At 34.8% G+C, this 23,322-nt stretch overlaps 1 protein-coding gene across 2 annotated transcripts; it reads right to left on the minus strand.

The window, feature by feature from the left end:
• Positions 1–106: 106 nt before the first annotated feature.
• On the minus strand, positions 107–21,941 carry LOC100240921 (GCN5-related N-acetyltransferase 9). Of its 2 annotated transcripts, XM_010659117.3 has the most exons (7): positions 21,793–21,941; positions 5,588–5,803; positions 5,416–5,487; positions 4,074–4,161; positions 2,963–3,095; positions 2,684–2,722; positions 107–374 (listed from the first exon to the last, which is right to left on the minus strand). In XM_010659117.3, the coding sequence occupies exons 2-7, from the start codon at positions 5,760–5,762 to the stop codon at positions 294–296; spliced, it is 588 nt and encodes a 195-aa protein (XP_010657419.1). In that variant the 5' UTR covers positions 5,763–5,803; positions 21,793–21,941; the 3' UTR covers positions 107–293. The 2 variants fall into 2 exon arrangements, with proteins under 2 accessions (XP_010657419.1, XP_059597206.1); XM_059741223.1 differs by lacking the exon at positions 21,793–21,941 and having other exon boundaries at positions 5,588–5,864.
• Positions 21,942–23,322: the final 1,381 nt, after the last annotated feature.

The following is a 23,322-nucleotide window of genomic DNA, read 5'->3' on the forward strand; positions in this document are numbered from 1 at the left end:
ATGAACTACTAGCACTTCTTCCAATAATATGTTACCCTATAAACTATACAATTGTTCCTATTTACATCATCTAAAGAAAAAGATGAGAAGGAGTACTCAGACATTGTAAAAGACAAACTACTGTGATGCTTTTTCACGTGAATTTCAGAAGTAACTTAAAGCCCTTACATTCAAGTTGAAGGGAAAATTGTTTCAGTATCAATAAACTCAGCTTTTATAAGCAAATAAGGTAAATGAAGAGAAGAGTTTCTTTTAATACAGATACATAACATGATAGTGTGGGCTTTCGAGGACTACATATGTGTAACCATATTACCAATTAAACCCAGCAGCTCCTCATGCTTAGGCTTTGTAATTGGCAACTCCAGCGTTACCTGTCAAATTTAACAAGTAAAAAGAAATGGGAAACAAATAGAACTATGCAGAGGACAGATGAGCTACATGCCATCTGACCTTAAAGATCTATTAACAGCAAAGTTTATTTTTATGGATCATCAGGAATCACAAGGCCAATGGTTTGAGGCGAGTTTTGACTTACATATAAATCCAGCATGCACAAGTCATGAAGTTCACATTTCATGTTAATATAAAGGAAAAAAATAGTATCCATGATCTGATCATAGTTTAAAAGGCGCACTTTAAGCACGCCTAGGCTCAAGGTGCCACCACTCCCTAGTTATAGCAACTTGCTTGCCAAGATACACACCTTCTTGAAAAGGTGTGCCTTGTCAGCTTTACTCTTCCTTTTTAAACACTTTTATTCTTGAAATTTCTAATTATATACTGAAATTTATATAATTTCATTACTTTTTTGTTGAATGATTCTTTTAAATGTTTCAAATCTTAAATTTTTTATTGATCGGATTAGCTTATGAATCATATTTTACAAAATTGACGTGTATCATAGGTCGCATTTCACTTCACTCAGTCGCCCCTTGTGTTGCGCCTTGCATTTAAGCTATTGGAGACTTTTGCACCTTAGATGTGCCTTGCACCTTAGATGTGCCTTGCACCTTTTAAAACTATGGATTTGATAAATGCCGATAGTATTTACATTGCACTAAAAACACAGTTTGATTTGAAGCATTTAACCACCTCTCTGAACATTCTATTTCCAATGCATTCTGAAAATATAACCTATCATAAAAGTTAAAAGTTGATCATACCTATGAGTTAGGGGTGCATATTGGACAGGTTGGTCCGACCCAACCTCAACTTGATCTACTTGGATGGGTTTGAGCAAGCTTTTTTAATACTCAGGTTGGGCTTGAGCAAAGGGTTTGGGCAACCCAAGCCTTAATTGAACCCGATTTAATATTTTGTAAAATTTATAATGTATTTAAGTTTCTTCATATATATGCTTTTCAAAAGAAAAGTAAAGGAAAAATGTCAAAGTTAATAGATTTATTTTTCTTTTTTGTTATTATGTAGAAATAATGTCATTTACGATTTAAATTTTGATATAAATATATTAAAGATAAAGTTAAAAAAGCCAATGCAGGCAGGTTCAAACCAGGCCAATGGAACCCTACTTAACCTGAATTTGACCCATAACCAAGCCTAACCTGAACTCAACCCGAAATTAAATCAGGTTGGTTGAGCTGAAGTTGAATACCTTGGGTAATAGGTCAGGTTAAGTTCAGGTTAATCGTTTATTCATTTGGGTTGGGGCAGGTTGGTACCAAACCAACCCAACTGACACAAGTTGCATCCTCACTAAGACTGGAATCATCATATTGAGTTGATTATTAATTAGCTTGACTTCCTAAATGGGACCCATTAGATGTTGGATCTTAATTCTTTTCTTCATTTTGATTTAACATGAGTTTATTGAGAACTTAATAAATTGTATAGGCTGACTATACAATACAATTTTGCTTGGGAGGCTACTTGGGAGAAGGTCCTAACCTTGGACAGGCTTCAAAGACGGGGCTGGCATCTTCCAAATCGGTGTTTTTTGTGTGGTTGTGAAGAGGAAAATGTAAATCATATTCTTTTACACTGTATAGTTGTAAGGGCTCTCTGGGAGATTGTCTTGGCCTTGTTTGGGGCTAATTGGGTGTTCCCAGAGACAGTCAAAGAGATGTTAGTTAGTTGGAGGGGCCCTTTTGTGGGGAGAAAGAGGAAAATGATTTGGACTTCCATTCCGTTGTGTATTTTTTGGACGGTATGGAAGGAGAGAAATAGATTAGCTTTCAGGGGGGGCTCTCTAGCTATTCAGAAGTTAAAAAATTCTTTTGTTTGTAACTTGTGGAGTTGGGCTAGGGTGTATATGGGAGAGGAGTCCTCTTCGCTTTTAGGTTTTTTGGAATGGCTTGCCGTTCCCTAAGGGGTGGTGAGTGTTTGTTCTCTTGTTTTTGCTTAGGCTTCTTTGTATACTTCCTGTATGCTTTGTGGTTTTTTGCCTAGTAATATATTTGCACTCACTTATCTAAAAAAAATAAATTGTATAGGCTGACAGCTTGTTCTGCATGCAAATTAATCCCTAGGAGAAACTCCCATTTACAAAATGCCACTAACAATTTTCAGGTTGATTTTGAGGTGAGGATACTTTCTAGATTAGATCTAGTGAGGGAGTCTGGCATCTCCCACTTCCACATGGACCACCACCCATTAACACAAAAGAATGTGCAATTGATGTTATGGCTACAATCTCTCATACCCATAAAATAACTATGCTTACCTCTTTGAAGATTTCACTGTAGGAAGCCTCCTCAAAGCCCTGCACAAACCATACATGGCATTTAGTCAACATAATGACAAGAAGTTGATGCAAGTATGGATGCATAAAAGCACTTACGTGCCTCCTTACCTGCCCACAAGAGCATGGAAGCCTTTTCAATCTAATTAATAACTAACATTGTCATGAACATGTTGAGATGAGAATATGTGCATGTGAAAGAGTGTGTGTGAGAAAGAGATAGATTGATAGATAGATAGACAGACAGAGAAAGAGAGAGACCAATTTTCTAAACAGATTAAGAGAAGCTTGATTTGATTCTCCAATTTTAGCACGGAACACGTGGATTCCAAGGGTTTCAATTGCAAAGGCCATCATCATCAGGATTGCTTCCTTGCCAAGTCCTTTGCCACGGCTATGCTAGCAAGGGTAAGATATAACAAAATTAGCTTTAAGGAACTATATACAAGAGTGCTTATAAGTTTAAAAACGAAAAAAGAGAGATTAGCCAAAAGGACTTCTTTTCAGTTACAATAGAATATATGATATATCATGTTTGAGCCAGCCTCTATAGATGAATGGGCTGTTTACACCACAGGCACCTTCTTCTAAACTACTTACAGATTACATGATGTAAGTTGAAATTGAAGAAAGGGTTAAGGTAAAATCAGAAATACAAAAAGATGAATTAGGATATAAGGTTTAAAAAATGTTTGAGACCGAGATAAGATACGTTGGATGCAAAATTAGGACTACAGAAAAAGTGAATATTGTTGTGATTTCCTGACTGAAAGATACACAAAATGGAAAATAACACTTTCAACAGTTTGGTGTGATCATCCATAAGAAAGAAGCATTGAGAATGATGCTGACACTAAAGCTAGAGGCAGGTGTGGAAAACACAGATGCACTTTCAAAGTGTTGTTTGACCACAGTATTCAAATTAAACAACGAAGTTTTCCAAACCAAAAAAATGGGACCAAGCATACTTCATAGGGAAAAAAAAAAAAAAAATTTCAAGAAATGTAACAGAAACATAAAACATGCAGTTCACTTGAAAGGCTTTAGACAGACTAGTGCAATAACAGGGAAGCTCGCAACCACAAATGTCTAAGCTCGAGTATAAATTTTGATAAACTGAACTTGCTGCTTTTTTGAGTTCATTAAATAAATTCAAATTTATTTTATAACTTCCTCTGCACTAAGTTCAAAATAAAACAAAACTAATGACAGGAACAAAAAAAATTCAGAAGTCAGTGTTTCCATATAAAAATGGCTTTGTATAGACATCAAAATGATGAAAAGAAAAAAAATACAAACTGGCAATGACACAAGAAGCAGGCCTCCCAGGAGGACATTTACATATCATCAAACAAAATGAAAGGGCAGTTACCTTTTGGTTTCAGCTATCATGATTTCAATCTCTGCCATTTGGGAATCATCCAAGTCATTCATGTATATATTGACATCACCAACCATGGCTGAAAAGAGGCATATTATTAGTCCATTATGATAGATGAAATAGCATGTTATTACAAGAAAGTTTAACCCAAAAAAAATGCCAAATTATTGGCTCTCTGGGGCATCCATGGTCCACAAGAACCACAACAATTTAAGATAAAAAACTTTCAGATAATACCCTCACTGACTGGGGTTGCATGCCCCAGAGGGATGAGAAGACAGTGAACCATTTAATTTTGCATTATTTGGTAGCCTCAGATTTATGGTTGCTTTTGTTTCAGCTGGTGGGGGTGCATTACTGAGAGTTTGTTATCTGGATGGTGTACAAAGTTTCTAACTAGAAGCCAGCAAGAGATGTAGAGAGCTGCTCCATCATGCTTCCCTTAAACACTTAGGAAGGAAAGGAGCAGGACATATTGGAGAGTGATAACATTCAGTGTTTCAGTAGCTGAGCTCTAAGTAGGGAAAGAGTATTTTTTTTTGTGTCTCTCTTCGCTCTATATGGCATTTTGGCACCTTTGAATATACTGTGTATACTTTTGTGAGCTCTTTTGTTAGGTGTTTTTTTTACATTTGATCTTTGCCTATTAAAAAACCATTTGGAGTTTCAGTAGTTTGTGCTTCTGTATCTCAGGGTGAATGGAATTACGAGGGGATTTTTGGACTTCATTGGTGACATGTACTCTGTGCCATAGTAGTTCTTTCCTCAGTTGACGTTCATTTTTCTCCCTTGTTCCATGTGATTCCAGTTATATATATTGCAAGTAATCCCCATTTTGTGTGTATCTCCAAAGCATAGAATTGTCAAATTTCTTAGCTCCTAAGCTAAATTCAAAATGAAATTTTCATCCCTCCATATTTTCTGCAGTTTTCTCCGACTTGAATTTTTATATGGTCTCTACTTCTTAATTTCGGGTTAGTGCTTTGAAATGCCACCAAATGTTGAAATAGTGAGTTATAAGCATGAAGAAAACTTCCACACAGTAATCATCAAACCCATAACATTTATTAGAACATAAATTCACCAAACAAAATTGCACATACGGATCAGACTGGAAACACCAAGATTCTTAAACTGTTTTAACTTCTAAAGAAGCATGACACAAGAAAACCAATCCAATTGAAATCCATCCATAATCCCTACTACAAGCACCAATAATCATAACTGCAAAAACACCATAAAAATGACCACAATTCCAAACACAGAAAAACAGGACAAACCCTGAAAAACAAAATAGATTCCTAGAAGGTAAAGTATGTGAAATCTAACTGACCCTCCACGTGGGGATGCCCTTGGATGAAGTCTCCATCAACCATCTCCTTGTCCAAAACAATGAAAGTTCGCTCTGCAAAAGAAAACCCATTTTGAAACCTTGAAACTGAGATAACCCAATTCAGGTTATCTGATGAAAGATCAAAGGATGAGCACATAGAAAGAGATGGAACTGTTGGGGTCTTGGGTCCAGGAGAGCTGCATCTCGTACTCTTGGTCCAGGGTCAGGGGCTCCGACCCGGTGGCTTGGAGGAGAGCCGGGTCTTGCATCCATTGGTGGTACTTGGGGACATGCTCCTTCATGTACGGAACCAGTATCACTTTTTTCCCCTCCAAACAGGCTCTCATTCTCTCTCTTTCTCGCCCTTCCTCACCGAGTTGAGTTGCTCCTGAAATGACCCTGTTATTGCCGGAAGCTATGGACTCGGTGGGTTTGGCTTTGACTCGCCTTAAAATCCAATAATCAAGCTTTTTTTTATTTTATTAAAAGGGATATTCAAAATGTCAATTTAAAATAATATTCATCTTTTAAAAATATTAGATATAATTTATTTTAAATAAAAATAACCTTCAATAATTTTTTAATCTTTATCTTAAATTAAAATGTCTTATAAAAGTTATTTTCTCAAATATAAGTGTGGACCCCATATTGAACTCGTTTTTTATTTGAAGAAGATTTATTTTTTTAGAAAATGATTTGAAGTCATCACTTTTTTTTTTTTTTTTTTTTTTTTAGGAAAAACAAAATAAGAAAGAAAATCGACTCCTTATTTGGAAAATGTAGTATGTGAAAAACCAAATATGGGTTCGGAGGTCAAGTTACGTATCAGGAAGATACGGTAATGACCGTAGCACCCCTCTAAGCCCCTAAAATGGGTCTCTACTGAATAAAAATGAAGCAAGTATGACAATTGATTGATTGAACATGAATACCAAATGAATATCAATTTAAAAATAATCAAATGAACGAGAAAGGCATAAAGTGTACCTGGGTAGTGAACTGATTGCTTCATGGAAAACAAAGGTCAGTGAACGAGCACAGAATAGTCTCATGCATGTCACAAAGCAAATCAATCAAGCATGACAATCAATCAATCAATTAATGAGAAAATCACGCATGTTGGGCCCCCACCAAAGCCCAATTTATTTTTGCACAAATTAATTTCATGAATTCCACTATTTTAAATTATGAAATTTATTTACGCTTATTTTAAAACATTTAAAATCATGGAAGATGTTAAAAAGGCTTGCCAAAGAGAAAATGACAACCAATTTTACTGAAAATATAATTTTTAGAACTTAAAACACTAAAGAAGAATGAAGAGTTGAATTATTTAGAAATTGGATTTTCAAAAATCAGTTTTGAAGGGCATGGGATTTGAAAATGGGCCTAGGAAGAATAGCCATGTAAACTGGGATTGTGCCTGTGGGCCCGAGGTGCCATTGAGTTTGTTCTGTAAGGTTGGTGATTGCAGCTGCCATCTTCCGTTTGAATTGTAAAAGCCATTGTTGACAACTCCTTTTCCATTTCCATGGCTTCCCAGCTTGTTTATCAGAACCTGTGGACGGGGCCTTGCCCTCATGATTGTTTCATCACTGTGCCTAATCCATTATGAGAGTCTCCATGGTTTCTACCACTTCCATTTGAACTGTAATAGCCACTGGTAATGACTTCTTTTCCATATCCATAGCTTCCCAACTTGTCCTATTACAACTAGTTTCTTCATTGACAATGGTCCAATTTGTGCCATCTTTTTCATGCATGATCTATAAAAGTTGCCCGCTCCCTGACCAAACCATTAGCAATTCCAATTGTATATTTAAGTTGTTTCTGTGCTGGAACAGACATTAGGGACAAAGGACCACTCATTTCATCAGCAAAGTGTTTCAATGAGCTCTACGACTTCCCCTGATCATTGCCAACAGAAGCTTGTGTAGCCAGTGCAATGGCAACATCTTGCTCTCTCAATTTTAGCTCCTTCTCGACTTCCTTTCTTTGTAATTCACTCTGTCGTAGCAGACTTACAAGTTCTTTCAGTTCTTTGATTTCTAATTCCTTCCCCCATAGTTGGCACCTTGTGTCCGCAACAAAATTGAACATATATTGAAGCAAGCTTTTTGTATCTCCCATTGAACGCAACTGATTCTAACATTCATGGCTAGTGAAAACATGCTCATTTTCTTCTGCCTCTGAAAGTTGTGAAGCCATTGCCACAAGTAAATTTGAGGAAATGTTGGGCATGTTCTCAAGAGAATATATTCTTTGCCATCTTTGCATTTGGTGACATGGAGGAACAAAAAGGCATATTTCCTCTATGGGGCATACAAGAAAATACTGCCAGGAGTTAACAGATACCAAGAACCTCAAATCCCAAAGTCTATGTAACGCCCAAGTTTTTTTTCTTAGGGGTAATTTAGAAAATTAATAATAATAATTAAATTAATTAATTTAATAAAATGGAAGAGGGGTATAAATGAAATTTTACGAATAAATACCCTAGGTATAAATTAGAAATTCTATTATTCCTGTTCTTTTCTGAATAGTGTTCCTATTCGCAGAATTCCAAAGAACGTGAGGTTGGAGTCGGATTTCAGGGTTTGAAGAACAGATCTCTATAGGTAAGATTCTAATCCCTAGATTAATATTTTAGATTCATTAGTTAATTTCAAGCACATTAGATATTTTTTGGAAAACCCAAATCTAGATTAGAGTTAGTTTATTTTATTTTTAATTCATTTTAATATCAAAATAGTGAAAATTTAAGATTTTGATTTATTTTTGGAAATTGGGAGATCTTAAGTTTTTTTTTTAGATGAAAAAAAAAAAAGATTCCTTGGAAGGTTTCGATTTTAGGTTAGGGTTAATTTTATTTTTTTAAAAAGTAAATAAATATATTGTTATTTGTGGCTGAAGAGATTAGAAAATATTAGGAAAAAAAAAAAAGAACGCATGTGCACTGGAAGATAGAAAAATGGTGAAAAAAAAGAGAACGTGTGTGCACTGGAAGATGGAAGAATGGTAGAAAAAAAAAGTTGCATGCGTGTAGGAACTGAAAGATAGAAGAATGAGGAAAATAATAATATTTATAATAATAAAAGACATGCATGTGGAGTGTGTGAGTGGGTGGATGAAAATAATAATATTATTAATAATAAGGGGCATGCGTAGTATGTGAGTGAATGGATGGTATGTACATATTTATATATATATTACAATGATAGTTGTGTGAGTGTTATGGTAGTTGTGTTTGGAAAATATGAAAGTGGTAGAATAAATTATGTATAAATAAACAAAGTGAAATAAAATTTAGTTAAATTTATAGTATTATAATTAGATTAATGATAAATATTAAGTTAATAAAGAGCATAAAATTTAATTAATGAAATAAATTGTAGTTTAATTAAATTATGTTGTGTCCCAAGAAATAAATTGAAAATAAAAATTAAGTTTTACATGAATTAGAAATTTATTAATTTTTCTAAAATAGGAATAGATTAAATTATCCTTCATAATTAAAAACATTAATTTGAATACCTAAAATTTTAGGATTGTCAAACCTATAATTTTAGATAAATAGTAATGATTATTTCTCTTATATTTTGTTAGGTGAAAAGTAGATTTTCAGGATTATTTTTTTCTAAAGTTTTTGAAGACTTTGTTTAAGGTAAGGGAAATTAATGCAGTTATTATTTTTTTAGAAACAAATTTTTATATACATCATTTGGAAACATTTTGAGTTATTATTCGTTTTATGCATGAATCAAATATATTTTGCATGAAAAGTATGTTAGAACCTTATATTTTGTTTACAACAGATAAATGTGGAGATATTATGTTTTGCAAATTTGAATAATTGAAATAAGTGTTTGACTCTGGTTTGTTTGGCTCTTGTCAACAGGATATAATAGTTGACTAATGACTTTTTTGCCCTTGTCAACGAGACATAATAGTTGACCTTTACATTTCTTAGTGGGGAATGTAATTGATTTGGACCCCAACCTCTAGGGGTTTGGTTAGAGGTTACTAGTACTAGTAGTGTTCGGTTTCATCCACCTTAAAGGAACAATTTGAGGTTAGCCACCTATTTGAAAAGTCCCACCTAATTGGGCTCCATTTGATGTTTGAGGACTAGAGTAAATAAATACTTTGAATGTTTTGATTGAATTTGATATGAAAATGCTTGAGTCAGGAAAGAAAGCGTACAATTAAAAGTTTTGAATGTATTGGCAAAACTGACTCAAAGGTTTATGAAAATAATTAGTTATAATATCTCCTATTTTGCAAGTGAACTTGAAATATTTGATCCATGGACTACATTAATGTTCCTTATTGGGCTTTGAGCTCATTCCCCTTGTTGATAATTTTTTTCAGGTACCCTTAGTTCAGGCGAGGAGTGATGGCTAGGTTGGGAAATGGTCATCATTAGAATTTTTCTTAGGATGTTATTTTTGGACATTGTTAGCTTATAAGTTTATGTTCATTTGGATTATTTGTTTTTTTAAAAGCTATTTAGATATTGAGCTTTTAAATATATTTTTTTATAGTTTGAAGTGGAGATTTGGAGATTATGAAAATTTTGTTAACACTTGAATTATTTGAGTTTGCAATCTATTGGATAATGGATTTTGGTTGATGGATGCTTAGTTTTAAAGTTAAGTTTGAAGATTTTAGAATTTTGTTCCGCTACTCTGAACAGGTATTTGGTAATTGGTTACTTTCAGTTACAATATGATTGTTTGAGTCAAGTTACACTTTAAGTCTTCGAGTTTAAGGTGTGAAATGAACGTCATACCCTTGGAGTGGGTCTTGGGGCATGACAAAGTGGTATCAGAGCACTAGGTTGTGATCTTGATGAGAACTTGTTTAGTTTACCTTTGGGAATAGATGAGAGATGCATTAGTTTAAGTTTCAACTTCATCTAGTTCGATTCCTTTTATTCTTTATAATTTTGATTTGCTTATTTGGCGTCTTAGTGACTAATTTAGTTATACCTGTTGCTGTATAGGACACCATGCCACCAAGGAGACCTGCATCTTCCCAAAACAGTCGGGCTAATGATGGTATACCTCCTCCATCTGAGGCTTTGCCCCTTATGAGTACTGAAGGGCTTTATAGATACTTAGGAACTTTATTTGGCTTGGTTGAGCGCCAAGCTAGAGCTACTGGAAGTAATGGTCAATGAAAATCCTCATCTACTAGGGGTAGCTCCTTTAACGACTTTAAGAAGTTGGGTCCCCCTTACTTTTCTGGTACTTCAGATCCAATAGAGGCAGGGCTTGGATTATGAAAATAGAGAAATTCTTTGATGTCATTGATTGTTCTGATGAGCAAAAAGCCTCTTATGCAACATTTATGTTAAACAAAGAGGCAGACCATTGGTGGCGCATGACTAAGAGGCTTTTGGAGGATTAGAGGCCTATTGTTTAGAGTCAGTTTAGGGAGGCTTTTTATAAGAAGTACTTTCCTGGTAGTGTTCGACGACAAAAGGTGGAAGAGTTTGTCCGTTTGGAATAAGGGAATTTGATTGTGGCCCAGTATGAGGCTAAGTTTACTGAACTATCACGTTTTGCCCCACAGTTGATTGCTACAAAGGAGGAAAAAACATTGAAGTTTCAGGATGTACTAAAGCCTTATCTAAAGAATAAGATATCAATTTTGAAGCTTAATGTTTATTCAGAGGTGGTAGACAGAGCCCTTATTACAGAGAATGATAATAAAGAACTTCACCAGTATAAGGAACAACAAAGGAAGAGAAATAAAAATGATGGTGCTCATGGTAACCAAGCATAGAAAATGTCTGCTCCAAGTAGAAATCAGAATAAAGGAAAAGCGGCACAAAATTTAGATGGGATTTGTCCTACTTGTGGCAAGAAGCATGGGGGTAGGCCATGCTATAGAGAGACAAGAGCTTGCTTTGGTTGTGGAAAATAGGGACATACGGTTTGAGATTGTCCAGAGAGTAAGAAGTTTGTATTTAGGAAGCCTAAGGAGGAGAATAAATAGGATAAACAGAAACCCAGGGCTCAAGGGTGGGTATTTGCTATGACTCATAGAGATGCTCAGGCTACTTCTGATGTAGTGACAGGTACTTTTTGAATTCACACCTTATTTGCTAGAGCCTTAATTGATCCTGGTTCAATGCACTCTTTTGTTTTTGTATCTTTTGTTGGTTTGTTAGGTATGTCGTTTGATAACATGGACTTTGATTTATTTGTTGCTACTCCTTTGGGAGATTTTGTTGTGGTTAATAAAATACTTAGAGATTGTTGTGTGATGATTAAGTATAGAGAGATGACAGTTGACTTAGTACTTCTTGACCTTCAAGATTTTGATGTGATTTTTGGGATGGATTGGTTAGTTTCATACCATGCATCTATTGATTGTTTTGGGAAAAGAGTGACGTTTAGCATTCATGGTCAACCTGATTTTAGTTTGAGGAGAAGCATGTGGACAAACCACTGCATATGATCTCAACCTTACGAGCTAGTTTTTTGCTCAAGAAAGGTTGTAAAGGCTTTTTGGCTTATGTTGTGAATGAGGAAAATGATTTAAAGTTGGAAGACATACCCATTTTCCAAAGGATCTGCCTGGCTTACCACTAGAGAGGGAAGTGGAGTTCACCATTGATTTGGCGCCAAGGACAATTCCTATCTCTAAGGCCCCTTACAGGATGGCACCTATGGAGCTTAAGGAGTTGAAGATTCAACTTCAGGAGTTGTTAGATAAGGGCTTCATTAGGCCTAGTGTTTCACCTTGGGGAGCTCCTGTTTTATTTGTAAAGAAAAATGATGGATCTATGAGACTCTGCATTGATTATAGAGAGTTGAATAAGGTGACGGTGAGGAACAATTATCCCCTTCCTTGGATTAATGATTTGTTTGATCAACTTCAGGGTGCATGTGTGTTCTCTAAGATTAATCTTCGGTTTAGTTATCATCAGTTAAGGGTTAGAAGTGAAAATGTACCCAAGACTGCTTTTCAAACTAGATATGGGCATTATGAGTTTTTCATTATGTCTTTTGGTTTGACTAATGCACCTATTGCTTTTATGGACTTAATGAATAGGGTATTCAAGCCCTATCTAGATCAGTTTGTGGTGGTTTTTATAGATGATATTTTGGTGTACTCAAAGAGTATGGAGGAGCATGAGCACCATTTGAGTATTGTGTTGCAGACTCTTAAAGATAAGCAATTGTATGTTAAACTAAATAAGTGTGAATTCTGGTTAGACAATGTCTCTTTCCTTAGGCATGTGGTGACTAAAGATGGCATCTCTGCTGACCCTGGAAAGGTAGATGCTATGTCAAATTGGAGGAGACCTAATACTGTGACCGAGATTCGAAGTTTCTTAGGACTGGTTGGTTATTATAAGCGGTTTATTGAGGGGTTCTCTAAGATCGCCCTACCTTTGACCAGGTTGACTCAGAAAGGGGTTAAGTTTGAGTAGTCTAATGATTGTGAACGTAGTTTCCAAGAGTTAAAGAACAAATTAGTGACAACTCCTATTTTGACTATTCCTTCAGGCACAGGAGGGTTTGTGGTGTATAGTGATGTCTCTCGTCAGGGTTTGGGTTGTGTTCTAATGCAACATAGGAAAGTTTATGTTTCTATACAGTTGAAGTCTTATGAGCGAAATTATCCTACTCATGATTTGGAGTTAGCTGCAGTGGTTTTTGCACTTAAGATCTAGAGACATTTTCTTTTTGGTGAAACTTGTGAGATATTCACAAATCATAAGAGTTTGAAGTATTTATTTTCCCAAAATGAATTGAACATGAGATAGAGGAGGTGGATTGAACTACTTAAAGACTATGACTGCATTATTCAGAATCACCTAAAGAAGGCGAATGTTGTGGCTGACGTCTTGAGTAGGAAATCTATTGGTTCCTTAGCAGCTATTAGAGGTTGTCAGAGGCAATTATTGGAAGATTTGAGGAGTTTACAAATCCATATGAGAGTTTTGGACTCGAGAGCTCTTGTGACGAACTTTAGAGTACAACTAGACTTAGTTGGGAGAATTAAGGCCTTACAGAAGAACGATTTGAATTTAGTGCTACTTATGGAAGAGGTTAAAAAGGACAGTAAGCCTAACTTTGTTTTATCAGATGATGGGATTTTGAGGTTTAGAACTAGCCTTTGTGTCCCAAATGATAGGGACTTAAGGAGAGAGCTTTTGGAGAAAGATCATTGTTCTAGGCTTGCGATCCACCGAGGAGGAACAAATATGTACAAAGATTTGAGACAGAATTATTGGTGGTCAGGTATGAAGTGAGATATTGCGCAATTTGTGGCTCAGTGTTTGGTGTGTCAACAAGTGAAAGCTGAGCATCAACAACCAATAGGGTTTTTGCAACCACTTCCTATTCCTGGGTGGAAATGGAAACATATTACTATGGATTTTGTGACAGGGTTACCAAGAACCTTAGGGGGCAATAATGCGATTTGGGTGATTGTTGATCGATTGACAAAGTCTGCTCATTTTCTGCCTATGAAAGTTAATTTTTCTATGAATCATTTGGTTTCTCTTTATATTAAGGAGATTGTGAGAATGCATGGTGTACCTATTTCTATTGTATCTGATAGAGATCTTGTTTCACTTCTAGATTTTGGCATAGTTTACAGAAAGCATTAGGTACTAAGTTGAGTTTTAGTACTGTTTTTCATCTGCAAACTGATGGTCAATCAAATAGAGTAATTCAGGTCTTGGAAGATTTGTTGAGAGCTTATGCTTTGGACCTAAAAGGTAATTGGGATGATTATTTGCCCTTAGTGGAGTTTGCCTATAATAATAGCTTTCAAGCTAGCATTGGGATGGCACCTTTTGAGGCGTTGTATGGTAGGAGATGCCGATCTCTTATTTGTTGGGATGGTGTTGGAGAGAAAAAACTTTTGGGGCCTAAACTTGTGCAATTGACTGTTGAAAAGGTCTCTTTAATTAAGGAAATATTAAAAGTAGCACAAAGTAGACAGAAGAGTTATGTTGATAATCGCAGACGAGATTTGGAGTTTGAGGTGGATGATCATGTTTTCTTGAAAGTTTCACCTATGAAGTCTATAATGAGATTTGGAAGAAAATGGAAACTCAGTCCTCGTTTTGTAAGACCATTTGAGGTATTAGAAAGAGTAGGCATTTTGGCTTATAAAGTGGTCTTGCCCCCAAGTCAATCTAAGATTCATAATGTATTCCATGTTTCGACTTTGAGGAAATATATTTATGATCCCTCTCATGTTGTGGAGTTGGAGCTTCTTCAAATTTCTGAAGACTTGACCTATAAAGAGGTGTCCGTTCAAATTGTGGATGTGATGGATAAGGTACTACGACATGTTGTTGTCAAGTTGGTAAAGGTCCAGTGGAGCAATCATAGTATCCGAGAGAGCACTTAGGAGTTAGAAGAAGAGATGAAAGAAAAGCATCCTCAATTATTTCAAGACTTAGGTATGTCAAGTTTAGAGGACTAAACTTTTGTTAAGGAGGGGATGATGTAACGCCAAAGTTTTTTTCTTTAAGTGTAATTTAGGAAATTATTAATAATAATTAAATTAATTAATTAATTAATTTAATAAAATGGAAAATGGGTAAAAATGTAATTTTACGAATAAATACAGGTATAAATTAAAAATTATATTCTTCCTGTTCTTTTCTGAATAGCGTTCCTGTTCGCAGAATTCTAGAGAACGTAAGGTTGGAGTCGGATTTCAAGGTTTGAAGAACAGATCTCTATAGGTAAGATTCTAACCCCTAAATTAATATTTTAGATTCATTAGTTAATTTCAAGCACATTAGATATTTTTTGGAAAACCCAAATCTAGATTAGGGTTAGTTTATTTTATTTTTAATTGTTTTAATATCAAAATAGTGAAAATTTAAGATTTTGATTTATTGTTGGAAATTGGGAGATCTTAAGTTTTTTTTTAGATGAAAAAAAAAAAAATTTAGAAGGTTTCGATTTTAGGTTAGGGTTAATTTTATTTATAAAAAAAAAGTAAATAAATATATTGTTATTTGTGGCTGAAGAGATTAGAAAATATTAGGGGAAAAAAACAGGAAGGAATGTGTGTGCACTAGAAGATAGAAAAATGGTGAAAAAAAAAAAAGAAGGAACGCATGTGCACTGGAAAATAGAAAAATTGTGAAAAAAAAAACAAAAGAAGAGAACGCGTGCGCACTGGAAGATAGAAGAATGGTGGAAAAAAAAAGTTGCGCATGTGTGGGAACTGAAAGATAGAGGAATGAGTAAAATAATAATATTTATAATAATAAAAAACATGTATGTGGAGTGTGTGAGTGGGTGGATGGTATGTACAGATATATTACAATGATAGTTGTGTGAGTGTTATGGTAGTTGTGTTTGGAAAATATGAAAGTGGTAGAATAAATTATGTATAAATAAACAAAGTGAAATACAATTTAGTTAAACTTATAGTATTATAATTAGATTAATGATAAATATTAAGTTAATAAGTAGCATAAAATTTAATTAGTGAAATAAATTGTAGTTTAATTAAATTATGTTGTGTCCCAAGAAATAAATTGAAAATAAAATTTAAGTTTTACATGGATTAGAAATTTATTAATTTTTTTAAAATAGGAATAGATTAAATTATCCTTCATAATTAAAAACATTAATTTGAATACCTAAAATTTTAGGATTGTCAAACCTATAATTTTAGATAAATAGTAATGATTATTTCTCTTATATTTTGTTAGGTGAAAAGTAGATTTTCAGGATTATTTTTCTCCAGAGTTTTTGAAGACTTCTTTTAAGGTAAGGGAAATTAATGTAGTTATTATTTTTTTTAGAAACAAATTTTTATATACATCATTTGGAAACATTTTGAGTTATTATTTGTTTTATGCATGGATCAAATATATTTTGCATGAAAAGTATGTTAGAACCTTATATTTTGTTTACAACAGAGAAATGTGGAAATATTATGTTTTGCAAATTTGAATAATTGAAATAAGTGTTTGACTCTGGTTTGTTTGGCCCTTGTCAACGGGATATAATAGTTTACTTTTACATTTCTTGGTGGGGAATATAATTGATTTGGACCCCGACCTCTAAGGGTTTGATTAGAGGTTACCAGTACTAGTAATGTTTGGTTTCGTCCACCTTAAAGGAACAATTTGAGGCTAACCACCTATTTGAAAAGTCCCACCTAATTGGGCACCATTTGATGTTTGATGACCAGAGTAAATAAATAATTTGAATATTTTGATTGAATTTGATATGAAAATGTTTGATTCAGAAATGAAAGTGTACAATTAAAAGTTTTGAATGTATTGGAAAAATTGATTTAAAGGTTTATGAAAATAATTAGTTATAATATCTCATATTTTGCAAGTGAACTTGAAATATTTGATCCATGGACTGCATCAATGTTCCTTATTGGGCTTTGAGCTCATTTCCTTTATTGATAATTTTTTTCAAGTACCCTTAGTTCGAGCAAGGAGTGATGGCTAGGTCAGGAAATGGTTATCATTAGAATTTTGCTTAGGATGTTATTTTTGGACATTGTTAGCTTATAAGTTTATGTTCATTTGGATTATTTGTTTTTTTGAAAGCTATTTAGATATTGAGCTTTTAAATTTTTTTTTTTTTTTGATAGTTTGAAGTGGAGATTTGGAGATTATGAAAATTTTGTTAGCACTTGAATTATTTGAGTTTGCAATCTATTGGATAATGGATTTTGGTTTATGGATGCTTAGTTTTAAAGTTAAGTTTGAAGATTTTAGAATTTTGTTTCGCTACTCTGAACAGGTATTTGGTAATTGGTTACTTCCAGTTACAATATGATTGTTTAGGTCATGCTACATTTTAAGCCTTCGAGTTTGAGATGTAAAATGACTGTCATGCCCTTGGAGTGAGTCTTAGGGCATGATAGTGTAAGCACGCCCCTTAAAGACCCTGATACAAACCAGTTCCCACATGGACTAATTACTAAAAAAGACACATAATCTTCCTCAAGAATTATTTTCAATGTCCATGCATTTGAATTTGTCCTTGTATCCCACAAATAGATACCACAATTTTGGGTGTTGTACATAACCATTCGACTATCATATGTAGTTGGGTTACCCCCCCCCCCCAGGAGCACCATAGCCATGATAACCTCCTACAACCCCACTTGCACCACCGCCTATGGAACGGCTTCCCCCACCTGGGTTGGTATCTTTGGGAAGGGCCCGCTTAACCTTCATTTACTTACCATGCAAATCATGGAAAGTTTTGTATAAAACCCTATTAACTGCATCTTTAGTGTCAAAGGAAATGAATCCAAACCCACGAGGCCACTGGGTACTCTAGTCATACATTACTATTACATTGGTCACATGACCAAAAGCTTCAAAATACTGATGAAATCCTTCTTCAATCAGGGTAGGAGGCAACTCTCCAACAAATATTTTCTTAGTCTTGAGATTTCCACCACCTCTAGAGTTCCTTGTAGAACAACTCTTTTGAGTGCATGTAAAAGAACATCCATGAGATCAGCCCAAATTTTCATCTGGCCTACTACCTAGTGTATCTCACTTTAGAGAAAACAAGGGTTTGGCCATTAAGTCATTTCAACACCTTAGCTGCTCTAGTGAGGTGATTTCCATTTTCACCAATGGAGATGTTAAGGACGAGCTTCTAAACCTTGATGTCTCTCATTAGGTTTGAGAGTTCCTTCTCTGAAGCCATTGAAAGGTTGTGCTGTGGAGATGCAGCCGCTGGGTAGGATAGAAAATGAATAAGTGGGAATGAACGGTGGAGGGACCTGGTTGGGTAAGTCTATGAGATTTGGGTTTGGTAGGCATAAAAGATGAGAGATGTGAAAGGCATGGTTCAAAGTCACGGTATCGGTCATTGACTCGGAGGGCCACGAGGCATATCGGTCTCGGCATCTCGGTTCGGTATCGGGCGATACGCAAAATAAGATAATTAGAAATTTCAAAAAATTATAAAAAATGTTATATAAATTAAAAAAAATAGATATAATTAAATAAGTTGAAAAAATTAATAAAACAATTTTTTTTTTTCACATTTAGCTCAAAATTATTTGTCATTTTCAATAACTTCTAATTTAATTTTTTCAAATTAAATTTGTGAAACTTGAAACCGACTTAAACTTTATTAAATGACATACGATTAATTTGATTATTATACATTGTATGGATAATGATATCTTTATGAAAGTGTAATTAATTCTTTTGTTAAAAATAAATAATAACACTTTACAAAAATAATTGTTAATAATATTTTATTTAGAATAAATTTTAAAAAATAACATTTTTAATATATAATTGAGACACATTTTACTTAATTTGTAAAAATAAATATGATGAAAAATTAAAATGAAAATAAAAAGGATAAATAATTTGTACTTAAAAAAAGAAAAGGGAAGAAGATATATATATATATATATATATAGAATATATAATTTTTAAAAATTAAATTTGTGAAACTTGAAACTTACTTAAACTTTATTAAATGGAGTGTGAAATAAAAATCTCCGAGTTATAAAATTTGATGAAGATGAAGAGATTTATGACATAAATCAGAGAACGGCCCAGTTACAGCTAATAGTTAAAAAATGGGCTGGCCCATGCTCAGCCCATAATTAGCCAAATGAATGTAGCCCTAATATTTGCCTGGACAAACGCATTCAATCATCCCGTCCCTAGAAATTGCCGTCAAGACCCACAACACCACCTGCAATTGCAAATTTGCAACCATGCAAGACCCAACACGGGAGGGGAAGCAATTTGATTGTGAAGGGGTTGTCTCGTCGACGTCGCCGGTGAAAGATCCAGTCCACTTGACGAGTCACCACCGTCAACACCAAAGCTCCACCCTCTGGTAATGCTCGATTTTGAGGAAAATCAGGTAAGTAAATCCTAAATCATGCCCTCATCCTTCGATGGTTCTCCACTTATTTTCGAACGGGTCATGGGTTGGATTATTTCTTCTTCGTCTTCTTTAATCTTCTCATTGATGGTTTAAAATTTCAGAATATGTGCTTGCTTTTGAAAGGGTAATCTTTGATTTTTTTTTTTTATGAAAATGTTATGATGTTTTATTGTAATTGGAAATAAAATTTGAAAATTCTCTATAACCTAACCGAGTTAACTCGGAAACTCAGACGAGTCAGCCGAGTTTTACCGATTCCCAGCTGAGTTCGTGCATTATACTGTATCTGGTATCGGTCTCGTCGCAGCATGTGTCGAGGCGGATACGACTCGGCCGAGTTGTACCGGACTCGGCCGATACTTTGAACCCTGAAAGGTGGTTGGCGAGCATGGTGATAAGGAGTTGATATCAATGGGTGCGGTGTGGGGAATAAGTTGAAGCTAGAGAGCATGGTATCAAGTTTCATAAGTACACAAGATGGAAAAAATGGGTATGATTATGAATTTGGTAGGTATGAAGGATAGAGAGGTGAGGATGGCTATTCATATAAGACTCCATGTTCGTGGGAAGATAGAAAATAAATGAATAGAGAATGAATGGAATGGGTGATGGAAGAAACGGGTTTATAGGGATAGGTGTTGAATGGAGTTATGGGTAGTGAAAAAAGTGGAGATAGGTTCGGTGGGTGTGAATGGTGGCCATGGATGCATGATTCTTGCGTGCATGAGTGAGAAATGAGTAGTGGGGCAGCTGGTTGGGCATGTGAATGAGGTTCAAGGTGAAAGTGTGGCGATGGGTTAGATGGATGGGTATTGCGGATTAGGGATATGAGTGGTGAACGGAGTTGCAGAGTCAATTACTTGGCGTGCTTCGGAGCTAGTAGATGCCTGGTATTCAGCTATTTGTGCAAGTAGCAACAAAGCCTTGCCAATTTCACGTAAGACACAAAGAATCAAACGACCATCCAACTGGACTACTTCAATCTCTTCTTAAATACGTAATATAATTCTTGCAATATGTCCTTTGGAATGAACACTTCCACGACTGGGCACAGGGAATACAGTATTGACAAGATCTAACGGGCGACCCAAACAAAGGGCCAAGAAAGATGTCTAGAAGATTTCAATGGCAACAATCATCTGATCTTTTCCTTCTAAATTGATGGTTGATATAACCCCCTTGACTTCTATGTCACAAGAAATTCTTTTAAGAAGATTCTCTATCATGGAGAATAGCTGTGAGTACCCTACAGTAAATATCTCCTAGACAAAACTCAATGTAGTGGAAGCAAACTTCATTTGATTGGCAAAAGATTTTACAAGTGCTTCCTAAACTCCATCTGTTAACATGGGATCACCCTCCTACAGGTACATTAATTCTGCAATGACGAGCTCTATGACAGCGGGCCCCAATGACGTGCCAATGCAAACTATCCTCCCACGGAGAAGCAATGAAGGTAAGTCCAGTGGAGGCCTCCTTGGCTTATGTTCATTTGTACAAGACAGGTCTTTCCAATTGGGTCCACTGACTCAATCTTCAAGGTATATGTATCAAGCAAGTCAACATGGGACCTCACTTACCACAATGGTGTGCGATGCTGACTCTACTGGGAATTCTGATTTCTCTGCAGGGCATGAGCTTTGAGAATGATCAACTCATCTGACAATGCAGGATTGCAGTAAGGTGTGTGTAAGTAGACAAATTTGGTGCATGTTGAATACAGAGTAGAAAACCCAACACCATTCATGCACCCACAAACGCTTCTTTGAATTTACCTGGCAAATATCAACAACTGAACAACCCAATCCACCTGATGCCCTTTTTTAAAACTATCATCTCCATTATTAACCTCCAGATGCTTTTGCTCAATCACCCACTCAAGAAATATAACCTTACCAAACACTATGGTATTCAAGCTAAGATTTTTGGAATGAAAACCGATGAGGATTTGAGCCAACTGCTTTGACCTTGGAAGCGAGAGGGGAATCCCAACTACTAGTAAAATAGATGACTAAGTAGAAGTGGGAGGAGACACAGTTGAACCCATTGAACCAACCTGAGCTCTCTCGGAGACACCCCGATCAAGATGGCCAGTCCAAACATGATACCCAACACTCCAAAAAAAAAAAAACTAGAAACAGAGGAGAATGTGAAGAAAAGCAGAGCATATACAAATGAAAACAATATTGTTATACCTAGCTCTATTTCATAAAGATCAATGGGCTGGCTATAAGTGGAATCAAAAGGAAGCAAGAGCATGATCTCCGAAAATCAGATTCAGTGATGGATCCATATTCAAGTTGTTCATGAACAGAGGAATGCACAAGTTATTTATAAATGGAGCTAAAGAAGCCAGCCTAGAATCAACAAAAATGCATGAAAATCAATCTTGACATTCATGCACCAAGTTGAACCCACAATCAGCAGGAAACAGGATATAAAAGTCTGAAATGAGAAAATATAAAACATGTTGTAATCATACCTTGACCGAACTGATAAGTTCCTCCTCTGCTCAACCTGAAGCGCCTCTTTATCCTCTCTTACTTTCTAGATGTTTTTCTTTCCTCTTCCACCAAGCTATTTTTCTCTCAATCTTTCTCTCTCCCTCAGCTGCCTGCAACTCTCTCTTTCTCCGGTTCTTTCTCTTAGGTCTTCCTTCCTCTCATGTTCTCCTCTCTGCTCAAAACTCTTTCGCCCCTCAAGCACCCTCCCTTCCCGCAACCAAAAACGCTCCTCTGTCTCTAACAACCTACCCTCTCTCAAATCTCCAAAAACGTTTCTGAATATTCCCATAACACGTGTCGTTCCCTCACTTCCTTCAACCCACTACAATAATTCCCAATGACCAATCTTGGGGCAACACGTGACTATCCAAAATCTTAACACGTGGCAAAAATGAATAGTTGCAAATGTAACCCAAAAACGGGGGTTTACAATAAGTATTACCTTATTCCTTTAATCATATATTTTCTTTCTTTAAAACTTTCAATTATAAAAGTTATTAATATAATTATTATTTTATTAATTTCATTTACAATTAATAACTTTTAAATTTCAAATGATTAAAAACCTATTAAAAATATTAGTTAAAATAATATATAAAAACATGTATTTAAATTAATAAGAATGTTAAAAAGGAGTTTTAATCCTTTTCCCGATCTCACCGAAGAATACATTATTGCTTTCTATTTTGTTCTCATTGCTTTGTTTCATAATCCATTTTTTATACCTTAATATCATATGTTTGTAACTTAATATGATCTGTTAATACTTCTGTCTCGTATGGAACATAATTTTACCATATACTTCAAGTGTTCAAATTAAAATTTTTGCAAATATCATTTCGTATAACAAACTTTTCATTAATTGTACTATTCAACTTGATATGATCCGTTTATGCTTCAGTCTAGTATGGGACATAATTTTACGATTCAAATTAAAATTTTCACATATATCATTTCATATAACAAACTTTTCTTTTATTGTACTATTCAATTTTATTTTATTTTATTTTTTGTAATTTAAGAGTGTTTTTTAAAAGAAAAATAAAATGAAATGAAATAAACTCTAAATGGGGCTTATTTCATACTTATTGAGATAAATTATAGCTTTTGGTTGAGAAGGAAAGAAAAAGAACTTCAAAGTAATTTTGAAAAATGTGGTTGACTGTGGGTGATGATTGTTTATTCCAAATGATAACATTAGTGCACTCCTTGATATCCTTTTAAGGTGCAACTAGAAAGTTAAGTTTATTGTTTATATTAAGATGTAATCATAAGTTTATGTCATATTAATTTAATAATCTTTTATAATAAAAAAAAATTTAAAAAAAAAAGGGCATTAGTGGGAGAATATCTATTAGATTGGTACTCATCCATGATAAAATCACCTACTTTGTAGTGGGAAGTAGACAATATCATGGGATCATCACTTACTATATCACTTAGCTTCAAAGCCAAGCACAAACCCTAGTCACCAAACTAACCAATATTCCAATTGCCAAAAAAAAAAA

Source organism: Vitis vinifera, chromosome 12 (assembly GCF_030704535.1).
Source record: "Vitis vinifera cultivar Pinot Noir 40024 chromosome 12, ASM3070453v1".
Classification (NCBI taxonomy): domain Eukaryota; kingdom Viridiplantae; phylum Streptophyta; class Magnoliopsida; order Vitales; family Vitaceae; genus Vitis; species Vitis vinifera.

Coding starts and splice junctions, on each gene's coding strand:
- LOC100240921 (XM_010659117.3), bottom strand. CDS start 5,762: ATGAGAGCCTGTTTGGAGGGGAAAAAAGTGATACTGGTTCCGTACATG. Junction 4,162..5,415: donor AGGGCATCCCCACGTGGAGG/GTCAGTTAGATT, acceptor GCCTCTTTTCAG/CCATGGTTGGTGATGTCAAT. Junction 3,096..4,073: donor ATGATAGCTGAAACCAAAAG/GTAACTGCCCTT, acceptor TTGCTAGCATAG/CCGTGGCAAAGGACTTGGCA.